General features: G+C 32.7%; 1 protein-coding gene across 1 annotated transcript in view; it reads left to right on the top strand.

The window, feature by feature from the left end:
- Nucleotides 1–11,597, top strand: part of LOC145297487 (endosome/lysosome-associated apoptosis and autophagy regulator family member 2-like) — a 305,309-nt gene that overhangs the window by 210,188 nt on the left and 83,524 nt on the right. Inside the window, exon 5 of the mRNA XM_080143369.1 lies at nucleotides 8–97. Within this exon, the coding sequence (XP_079999495.1) occupies nucleotides 8–97 (90 nt within the window). The remainder of the gene's footprint in view (nucleotides 1–7; nucleotides 98–11,597) is intronic.

Here is an 11,597-nt window from a genome sequence, read left to right as displayed (position 1 = left end):
TTTTCAGGTTCAAAACAATCAATGTCAGAACCTTGATGACAATCGTTCCAACCAATATCCACCAGCCACTGAAGAAGGCCAATGGCATCAAATATCGGTAAGTTCGCATTTAATCAGTTTTTATACAAATGAGTCATTAGTTACCAAGGCCAAAATGCCACTCAAGTATAAAGGATAATGAGATTATCATGTGGACAAAGAGACGTCCAGTGAGGAGTGGTAATACAAGTTGAAACTAGGCAGATTTTGATTATTATTTTAGAGGGTAGCTCAACGAGAATTTGTTAACACATGAAAGCAGGCCCATGGAATTGTTTCACAGACAAGTAGTTCTTGTGAAGAAACTTTGTTAATAAAAGTTTAGTTTAGTTTTAGTCATAAAGGAAGAAAGAAAATTATTTATGGTGTTTGTAGTTAGACAAGTTTTTACTGTAAATGTTTTATAGGAGCCACTAGAGATTGGAGCTCAGTCGAGCACAGCATGAAAATAACAAGTAGAGAAAGATTAGCAATCTGTTTTCTGTGAGAAAGAGGTTGTCGAGAAGAGAAGACAACATTCTCCCATTAAATTTTGAACTTGATTTTGTACTCGGTGAATGCAAAAAAAAATGCTCTGAGTAGCACCTGCCTAGATATGCTGACATTACTCTATTTTCGGATATATCTGACCCTTATACAGGTAGAAGATTGTGTTGGGATCGAGACAATTTCTGGAGTGGAAGAATGATCCAATCATTTTTCCAGCAACCTTAGCAACAGATTTGATCTAAGCCTTCTGTTTCAGATGTGGAATAAACATTTTAGAAGCTTATCAATGCAGGAGGTTTTCTCAAGAAAAAAGCCATGCAATTAATCTGGGGCAAATTGAAGATTCAAGCATTGAAGGTAATGAAAAGAGAGAAGCTGAATATTAGATGTTTTGAATGTAACACTTTTTTTTTTTTTTACCTCATTCCATCACATGCTCCAAGTTGAGAAAGAGAGAAAACTCAGCAAGAAAAATCATTGCTGCTCTTCAAAGTGTTGCCATAGATATCATTTTCATAGATGTTTACAAATGATGTTAGAATGTTATTCGAGAGACCATTGATAAAAATCAGGAATCAGGTAGAGTCCAGAATGGATTTTTGAGACATGCTGGCATTGATGCTATGCTTGAGATTTTTGCTGATTAATAACTACTTTTATAAACCCATCAGAGAGAAAAGATTTGATGATTGAGAAAAGATTTCCGAATATTTTATTGCTAGCAAGCTTGTGAAGTAAATCCTATCAAAAGCCTTTGACATGCCAGGAGCTATTGCTCTGGAAACAAAGCATTCCCCTCCTCATCAATAGATTCATTGATTATGTGTGATATTACAGTCAGCATGTCAGTTGTTTACAATCCTTGTAAATGAATTAGAATCCGTAATGTTGTAACAAAAAGTGCTGCATAGTGATAAGTAATAAGATTGTAAATCTAAAACCAAAAATAGCTTTGAAGTTCCCCAAATCCACACAAGAATTGTCCACAAAGACTTGTAATGGAGTGGATAAAATACAGGGTGTCCAAACAGTCACTCCAAAATAAAGAACCTATTTAAGTTCAAAACTCTTCAGTGACTTTTTGGACACACTGTACTTGGCAAAATTCTGTTGGAAGATTCGATTTTCAGCAGTGTTGAGATGATATCAGAATCGGAAAAATCAGAACTTTTTGGAGTATCGGAATTGGTATTGGAATCAGAAATATTTGTGCCTATTTTCCAATGGCCAAAATAATTCTTTTTATTTTTATATTCTTTTTTTTTTTTTAAATGTAATTTTTCATTGTTGGTATGAATGATAAAATTTTTCATTGTTGGTATGAATGATAAAATTTTTCATTGTTGGTATGAATGATAAAATTTTTCATTGTTGGTATGAATGATAAAATTTTTCATTGTTGGTATGAATGATAAAATTTTTCATTGTTGGTATGAATGATAAAATTTTTCATTGTTGGTATGAATGATAAAATTTTTCATTGTTGGTATGAATGATAAAATTTTTCATTGTTGGTATGAATGATAAAATTTTTCATTGTTGGTATGAATGATAAAATTTTTCATTGTTGGTATGAATGATAAAATTTTTCATTGTTGGTATGAATGATAAAATTTTTCATTGTTGGTATGAATGATAAAATTTTTCATTGTTGGTATGAATGATAAAATTTTTCATTGTTGGTATGAATGATAAAATTTTTCATTGTTGGTATGAATGATAAAATTTTTCATTGTTGGTATGAATGATAAAATTTTTCATTGTTGGTATGAATGATAAAATTTTTCATTGTTGGTATGAATGATAAAATTTTTCATTGTTGGTATGAATGATAAAATTTTTCATTGTTGGTATGAATGATAAAATTTTTCATTGTTGGTATGAATGATAAAATTTTTCATTGTTGGTATGAATGATAAAATTTTTCATTGTTGGTATGAATGATAAAATTTTTCATTGTTGGTATGAATGATAAAATTTTTCATTGTTGGTATGAATGATAAAATTTTTCATTGTTGGTATGAATGATAAAATTTTTCATTGTTGGTATGAATGATAAAATTTTTCATTGTTGGTATGAATGATAAAATTTTTCATTGTTGGTATGAATGATAAAATTTTTCATTGTTGGTATGAATGATAAAATTTTTCATTGTTGGTATGAATGATAAAATTTTTCATTGTTGGTATGAATGATAAAATTTTTCATTGTTGGTATGAATGATAAAATTTTTCATTGTTGGTATGAATGATAAAATTTTTCATTGTTGGTATGAATGATAAAATTTTTCATTGTTGGTATGAATGATAAAATTTTTCATTGTTGGTATGAATGATAAAATTTTTCATTGTTGGTATGAATGATAAAATTTTTCATTGTTGGTATGAATGATAAAATTTTTCATTGTTGGTATGAATGATAAAATTTTTCATTGTTGGTATGAATGATAAAATGATAAATATTGATATTGTCTCGACTGGTCTATGCATGTTTTATCAAAGTGATGCCATCAAATGATTTATTGATCTGACCCAAGGAACAGGAATACATTCATAGAACTTTAGTAGATAATTGTGAATTATAAGCAAGCTGAAACTATGAACCTCCCGACACCATTTTCTCATCAGAATCATACAAAAGTGCGAGTGTTTTAATCAATAAAATTTTCTTTGTTCTGCCATTGTTTGCAATAGCATTTCCATTTTTATTATTTGTTCTTTTTGACTTTCCATTTCTGCTGTACATTTTTTTACATGGGAGTCACTACTTATCAAAGCCACTCAAGGATAAGGGTTAATTATTAAGATATTACTGATAGATGCAATGTATCATTCTATGTGTTGCCTTCTTCTCAATAAAATGTCTCCATCAAGTCGTCTGTGATTATCCTTATTTTCTCCATTACTTTCTGTCATTCATATGCTGCACACATACATGCACGTATATTTGTCTTTGAACATAATCTGCAAGACATTAATAATTATAAAATGCCAATGACACCCATTCATAACATGGATAATTACACATGGTTAAGCAAACTATTCTGAACATGGGAAGAGGGCAGGATGCTTTTATGTTATTCAAGAAGATAATTATTAATCTTGCTTGTGACCATCATCCCCTGCAGCAGAAACTGGAAAAAAAAAAAAAAATAAAGATGATCTTGATTATAACCGCATTTTTTTTTGTGCTGCCATTCATAAATTTGAGCTAGCATTTTCATCACTATAAATGTGCAGATTGAGTGCATATCTTGCAGAATACATTTCTCTTTCTCTTGTTCTGATATTATGCTTGATGTTATTCGTATTCATAGGAAAACACATACTTTGCAATTGACGTTAAATCATTCGTTTATAATGTGATAATGCTGCTCTGCTGACTCACATTTTTTTTTTTTTGATTAGCATATTGAGTTATGACCACGACTCAACCCTTTTCTTTTTGGATCAGAATATTTTTTTCTCTTTTGCAACCTGCTAGCCTCATCAAGCCGACTAGATACCCATTTAAGCATCCATTAATTCACACTGTTTCTATGAATATGTAATTAGAAAGAACACAAAAACCAACAAAAAATGCAGGCTATAAAAAGTGCTGCTTATTAAGCCGATTCATCATTCTCGTGTTTTTTCTCTTTTTCCCTATGAACGTTGCGTTAATGTAATATGCCTTCCGGATTTGTTGAAAATCTCTTGGAAGTCTATCAATTATGGATTGTCAGTTATTAACTATACGAACTCGTTTATGCAGATCATCAATGAAGTATAATAAAAATACTTGTTTTGATGAATGCATACAAGCATCAGAGGCTCAGTCTGTCGTAATCAGTTTGAATCAACCATTTTCATTAGTCTGTCATTTGACACTAAAATTTTGATTGTACTTTTTTAATTTTGTTTCTGAATTTTTGTGATGAGCATTATTTGGATTATTCTGTTTTTATGTTGAATTTTTTTCAACATTTCGGATGATGTAACCTCCACTTTTCTTCAAGTGGATCTTGTCAAACTTTAGAAGCTTTCTGTCAGACTCGGAAATCTGTACGAAATTACATATGGAACTCTTTATTTCATCCACGGGGGTAACATGTTCTTGTTCTGTCAGCCATGACTGGCTAGAAGTCTTAAGTAATTTGTAATTGTATTTTGAATCTGACCCACACTGAGAATTAAACCTTCAACCCATAAAAGAGTGTAAATTTGCAACTGGAGTCTGCAACTATAAGGCTTCGTGAGTCGTCAATTTGATAGGCCCTAAACTGGCATCTGAGCTTCAGCTTCTGTCCCATCGATGAAATCTACAAGTATTTTAATGGTGAATGCTCTGGTGAACTGCAGACACTTGTGCCCCCATGACGTAGACACCCTCGACAAACCCAACAGGCAGCTAAATCCCACCCCCATGCAGTAGAGATCCCTAGATGTAAAAGATCTTTCTACTCCAGTAGTTTCTTCCTCAGAACCGCTAGACTCTGGAATTCCATTCCAGGTTCCTACTTCCCCAACTGTACTGATGTGCAGAAGTTCAAGTGTAACATGAACCAACATCTTGCTGCCCAAATCCCTACATAGTACCCCAGTAGTTGTTGCTCCTGATAGTAGCCCCCTACACCAAAGTGGCAATGTGCCTTGTTTCGAGTGAAAATGTAATTAAAAAAATTTTCTTTTTAAAGTAGTAAAAGTATTTATTAAAATTTGAAATTCCATCCAGCTTCCTGAATTCAACAAGAAATACCTGAAGAAGATCAGAGGTTACATGAACCGAAACGTTAAAATATCGCTAAAGATGAAAACAGTAGTCTGAAGAATTGAAATAATGCGAGTGTATTTTTGGTCCCCCCGATTTATCGGAGAGGGACATATATTTTCAGTGGCGTCTGTGCGTCCGTTAGTCCGGACGATTGCCAGATAACCGTCAATTAGTTTTTCCTGAAATTTTTCCACAAGTTGTATTTCATTAAGTAGATGTGTACAGTGAAAATTCTCATTGCAACCCCAAGGGCTCAAAAGAAGTCAAAGATGCCCCAAAATGGCCAAAAATGACACATTTTTCCCCATAACTTTTACTCCATCCATTAGATTTTTCTGAAACTTTACCAAAATGTGGAACCCATTGTTCTTAATATAAATCCAGTACGGGTGACCCTGGCGAAATTCTGGTTCGCGTCCCTGGGGATTTTAGTGCTACAAACGTTCCTTTTTGTGGCTCTTTTTCCATATTTCTCAAGAAAAACTTGATATGTTTTACAATACAGTGGTTTTTCATGGTGGTCAACTCAAATATACATGTGTTAAGGTCTGAAACTGCACTGTTATCCATTTACACTGGGATTTGGCATTCCCTGAGGACTCAAAAGAGGTAAAAAGTGCCCCAAAAATGACAGTTTTTGCCCCATAGCGTTTAATCCATCCATTAGATTTTCCTGAAACTTGGCCAAAATGTGGAGGCCATTGTTCTTAATATAAATTTAGTATGGGTGACCCTGGCAAAATTCTATTTCACATCACTGTGGGACTTTTAGGGCTAAAAAAAATGCCTTTTTGGAGCTCTTTTTTCATATTACTCAAAACCTTGATATGTATGTCTATATAGTGGTTTTCCATGATGCTGAATTCAAATATACATGTCTTAAGGCGTAAAACTGCACTGTTTGTCTATTTTCACTGGGATTTGGCATTCCCAGGAGCTCAAAAGAGGTCACAAATGCCCCAAAATTGCAAAAAATGACACTTTTTACCCTATAACTTTTGCCCGATCCATTAGATTTTTCTGAAACTTTGCGAAAATGTGAAGGCAACGTTGGCACTTCTCACATTTATCATTTCTTCACTATTTTTTGTGGCGTCATCTCAAACTAGAGGGAGACCACGCATGTGCAGCTTGTTTCACTTACAAAAATGTTGGTGACTATAATAGGATTTATAGAGGAGAAAAAGAAAGACTCATCACAACTGCCACTATCATGACCCATTAACAATACACCCACGAGCGGAATTTTTAAAAAATTGATAACACGATAATATCAAAAGCAATTAACACCATTTTAAAAAAAAATTATTTTTTTTTACTTTTCTTGAGACTTTTATAAGCAGAAATATTTTTGTGGTTTGTATAAAAATTGTAGCCATTTCATTAAATAAAACATTAGAAACAGGTCAATCCTCAGCGACACCTAAACCCTGTCCGTGAGTCCGAAGATGACTTTTCAGGCCAGCATTAGACTTACAAAGTCTGCCACACATCTGGCAGACAAAGTTGTGCATTAAAACTTGTTTCACTTCTGGCTCCATTTTTTTTGCTCACTTTTCTTGTGGCATGTGTTTTTTTATGGTTAATGTCAGCTGCTTTTGAGAGGAGCACACAATTACAAGCCTCACATTTTGAGCTCTTCAATTTAATTGGCAAAATCGACACGTTCCCCTTCTAAAGGCTTCTCTTGAGTTCAGCATGATTGATTTTTTCCCTTGCAAAAAAATTTAGAACCCCCTCCAATTAGCCTCCTCCATTCAGGCTAGCGTTCTGCCAGAGTCTCTCAGTTCTGAACAGGAATTTAAAAGCTTTAAGATCATCTTTTATGCAATCCTGAAAGCGCTTCTTTTGCCGATGTTGAGGATGTCTCCCAGTCTTAAGCTTGCCATAAAACAACTGCTTGGGCAGCCTCACATTTTCCATTCGAACAACGTGACCTACCCAGCTCAAACATCAAGCCTTCCCAAGAATATCTGTGTTAGGTGTCCGTGACTGCCATTTCACATTTAGAACTTGTCTGAGGCATTTCTGATGGAATCTCTCGAGTTGCTTCAACTGCTGACGTGTTGTCCAACATTCGTATGAGTAAAGCAAAACAGAAAGCACGCAGGTCGAGTAAACACTGGTCTTGGCTCTGACAGAAATGTCACGATCACACTACAGCCGCTTTTCTTGTGTTCCAAATGCTGTGCTAGCCTTCTGGATGCGAAGATGTATCTCCGCATCCAGAGAGCCATCTCTGGAGATTGTGCTACCCAAGTACACAAATATGCCCACAACATCCAGTCTATTTCCCCCCACATAGATGTTTAGTTCAATGTACAGAGCGCCAGGTGGAGGAGTGAACATCACTTTATTCTTCTTAATGCTAATAGTTAAGCCAAAGGCGTCACATGCTGCTGAAAAATAATTCACTATATTTTGCATATCATGCTCTGAGTGAGACACAAAATCAGCATCATCAGCATAAAGTAGTTCCCTAACTAGACCTCCAAATGTTTGTGACTTGGCATTATATCTCCTTAGATTAAATACTTTGCCAGTAGTCCTAAAGCGGAAAAAGACACCTTTATCGCAATCCTTAAATGCGTATGCAAGAAATACTGTGAAGTAAATTGAGAATAGAGTAGGAGCCAGAATATCCCCTCTGTTTCATAACGTTGTCGACGGCAAATTCCCCAGATAGTTGCCCATTGTATGCAACGCGAGTCTTCATATTTTTGTGGAGTTCTTGAAACATCCTGACAAAGGTAGGAGGACATTCAATCTTCCCAAAAATTACCCACAAGGCCTGTCTGTTTACGGTATCGAACGCCTTTGTGAGGTCCATGAATACTTGATAAAGTGGCAACTGTTGTTCGATGCACTTTTCCTGTAGCTGTCTTGCAGTAAATATATCTGCGGTGCCCCTACTCTCAGTGAAACCGCATTATGACTCGGGAATGATTTACGAACAAATGTTTTCAATGAGCCTATCCAACAAGACTCTCGTCAGCACCTTCCCTGCTGATTCAAGAATCGTTATCCCATGGTGGTGATTGCAGTCACACTTTGATCCTTTCCCCTTATAGAGAGTGACTAATCGGCCGTTTATCCAATCCTGTGTTACTGGTGAACCCAGCCAAGACTTTTTGATCAGTGTGTGTAATGCATTCGCTATATGCATCCCTCCATGTTGAAGCAGCTCAATGGGAATACAGACTGGTGCTTTCCCAGTCTTTATCTTCCCCATAGCAGAGACAACCTTAACGAGTGAGGGTAACTTATCAATGTGATGAAGAATGTCAAGCTGAGGCAAGCCACTAATGACATTTTCATCAACAATTGATGGGTTGAAAAACAAATCAGCAAAGTATTCCATCCATCGCTCTCTGATTTTATATGGATCTTTGATGAAAGTTGACCAATCTTTCGACAGTAAAGGTACAAAAGGAGCAAGCTTTGGGCCAAAAACCTGCTTAAGAAGACTATATAGATCTTTGGTGTCTTTCTGGTCATAAGCAGATTGAACCTCTGCAGTTTTTACATTTTTATCTAGTGAATAAACATAATTATACATGAAAAACCATGTTTATTATTTTTATAATCCAACAACGGAGCTGAAGTCAATGTTTTTGATTGTAAAACAAAACTAATTTTTTTGATAAGTTTCCGTGTGGCGTACCACTGACTTATATTTTTCTAAAGAATTTAATTGAATGAATTTTATTGTTACAAGAATGTGTATACATTTATTAAGCAATTAAACATAAAAATATATATGCAAAAACATGTGTATTTTTTTTTTTTTAGTCCAAATTATGCGATGAGGATAAATTTGGCTTTTTTTATTAAATGAAACTTCATTCATGTTGCATAAATTTGACTTTTTAAAAATACTAAACATGTTTTTTATTTTTTTAATCTTTAGACAAATGTATAAACATACTTGTAAAAATAAACTTTATTCAATTTTATTATTTTGAAAAAAAATAATTCAGTGATACGCCGAACACAATTTTATCAAAGCAAAGTCAGTTTTGTTTAAGAAAAAAAAAGAAGCCAACTTTATTCCCATTGCATAATTTTGATTTTAACACTAGATAAACGTATAAATATTCGGTTAAATTCATCTTCCGCATCCTCATGGCCCTGTCGGTGGGGCATTAGAATATGCCGACTGCCCCCCTGCAGAGGGTAAAAGTCCCTCAATGGGGGTTTTGGATATGACCTTAAACTATATCCAGTGGTGAGGCCCCAGCTTGTGGGCTTTGGGGGATGTGGAGCCACCCTTTAATTACCATTGCTCCCAGGTCCACTCTGACCCGGAGTGGTAGTATCTGTTAGGGTCCCAACTATGGGTTAAATAGAAACCGACCTGAAAACAACAAATATATTCTATTAAAAAAATTTTCTTCAAAATCTTTGGATTCAGCATTAAATAACCCAAAAAGGGTTGATATGCCGTAAAACAAAAACAACCAACAACCAACCATCCGCATCCTCGTGTTTGCAAAACCATTTGGTGGAAGTGACGTCAGAATGTACCTTTTAAGCAAATATGAAAATAGAAGTTTTATTCAAACAGTCTTTATTTGAACTTTTACAAGAAAATTATAACCTTTCTTATAAAAATATGTTTATGAACTTTCTTATAAAAATATGTTTATGAACTTTCTTATAAAAATATGTTTATGAACTTTCTTATAAAAATATGTTTATGAACTTTCTTATAAAATTATGTTTATGAACTTTTTTTTTTAATATTTATAACCAGTTTTTTGTTTTATTTTTCTTTAAAAAGATTTTGTTTAAAAAATATTTATGAACTGTTTTTTTTTTTTTTCAATAGTCAAATGAAATGAGATTTTTAATAGTCATCTGCCAGAATTCCTCTACCGACATTTACCATAATTTTTTTTTTTTTTTTTTTTTTTTTAAATATTTTGTGTTCGGGAAAAAAAATCTTGTTTATTACTTATTTTTCGTGTTATTTGACCAAGAAGAATTCAGTTTTTTTTTGTTTGTTTTTTGTTATTTCATTTTCAGTGAATTTAATTCAAATAAAAGGATTACCAATTTTATTTTAGTAAGAAAGATAATGAAATTGTAATTCGTTCTTACTGAACTAATAATAGGGTAAACACATATTTTCTGGTAATAACAATAAAATTTGTTTCATTTTGTTTTCGATTTTCTGATTCGATTTTTAAGTTTGATGGATGCGGACAATTTTTTTTTTAGCTGTGATTTGGCCAGGGTATTCCGATATTGATGTTTACCAAACTTTTATTATAATACTTTTATTATTTATATTATTATTTATATATTTTATTTTTATACTTTATTATTTATAAAAAATACCAACACCCGATGTTTGGAAAACAGTTCATAAAATAGTTATAAAAGGTTTACTTTTGTTTGATAAAAAAAAGAAAAAACAGTTCATAAACATATTATTGGGGGGGGGCAGTTCATAAAAAACCTTTCCATAATATTTTTTATTATAAAAGTAAAAAAAAGAAAAACTACATGAATTAAAAAAATAAATAAACAGTTCATAAACATATTATTGGGGGAAAAAGTTCATAAATATAAAAAAAATCAGTCCATAATATATCTTTATTATAAAAATAAAAAAAAACAAACAAAAAAACACGGTACATGAATAAAAAAAAACAGTTCATGAACATATTATTATAAAGATTATGATTTTCTTATAAAAGTTCAAATAAAGACTTTGAATAAAATCTATTTTTATATTTGTATTAAAAAAAAAGAAAAGATACATTCTTTGTAAACACGAGTATGCGGAACGTAAACTTAACCAAATATTCTTGTAAAAATTAACTTTATTCAATTTTATTCTTTAGAAAAAAAGCAATGCAGTGGTATACTACACATAAATTTAAAAAAAAAATTATTTTTGTTTTACAATTGAAAACATTTACTTCAGCTCTGTTAAAAATTCTCTCTCCTACTCTCTAACTGTAACTTTCCCTCTCTCTGAGTGACTATAAACAAGAGTTATATCGCGTAGCTGGTCATGATATTTCGTCAATGATTTATGTTTTGTGAGTGTAATATTTTCACAAATAATGTAAGTTCAGAGTTTCTAAGCGAAACAAATCTGTGAATAATAAAACGTAAGATTATTGTGCACATACCAAAAATGGTGGCATGTTTAATAGTTAATAATAAAAATGGTGGCATGTTTAATAGTTAATAATAAAAATGGTGGCATGTTTAATAGTTAATAATAAAAATGGTGGCATGTTTAATAGTTAATAATAAAAATGGTGGCATGTTTGATAGTTAATAATAAAAATGGTGGCAT

The sequence above is a fragment of the Euprymna scolopes genome, chromosome 18 (assembly GCF_053919585.1).
Source record: "Euprymna scolopes isolate OS-2025 chromosome 18, ASM5391958v1, whole genome shotgun sequence".
Taxonomy (NCBI): domain Eukaryota; kingdom Metazoa; phylum Mollusca; class Cephalopoda; order Sepiida; family Sepiolidae; genus Euprymna; species Euprymna scolopes.
This window is presented reverse-complemented; position numbering and strand designations above follow the sequence as displayed.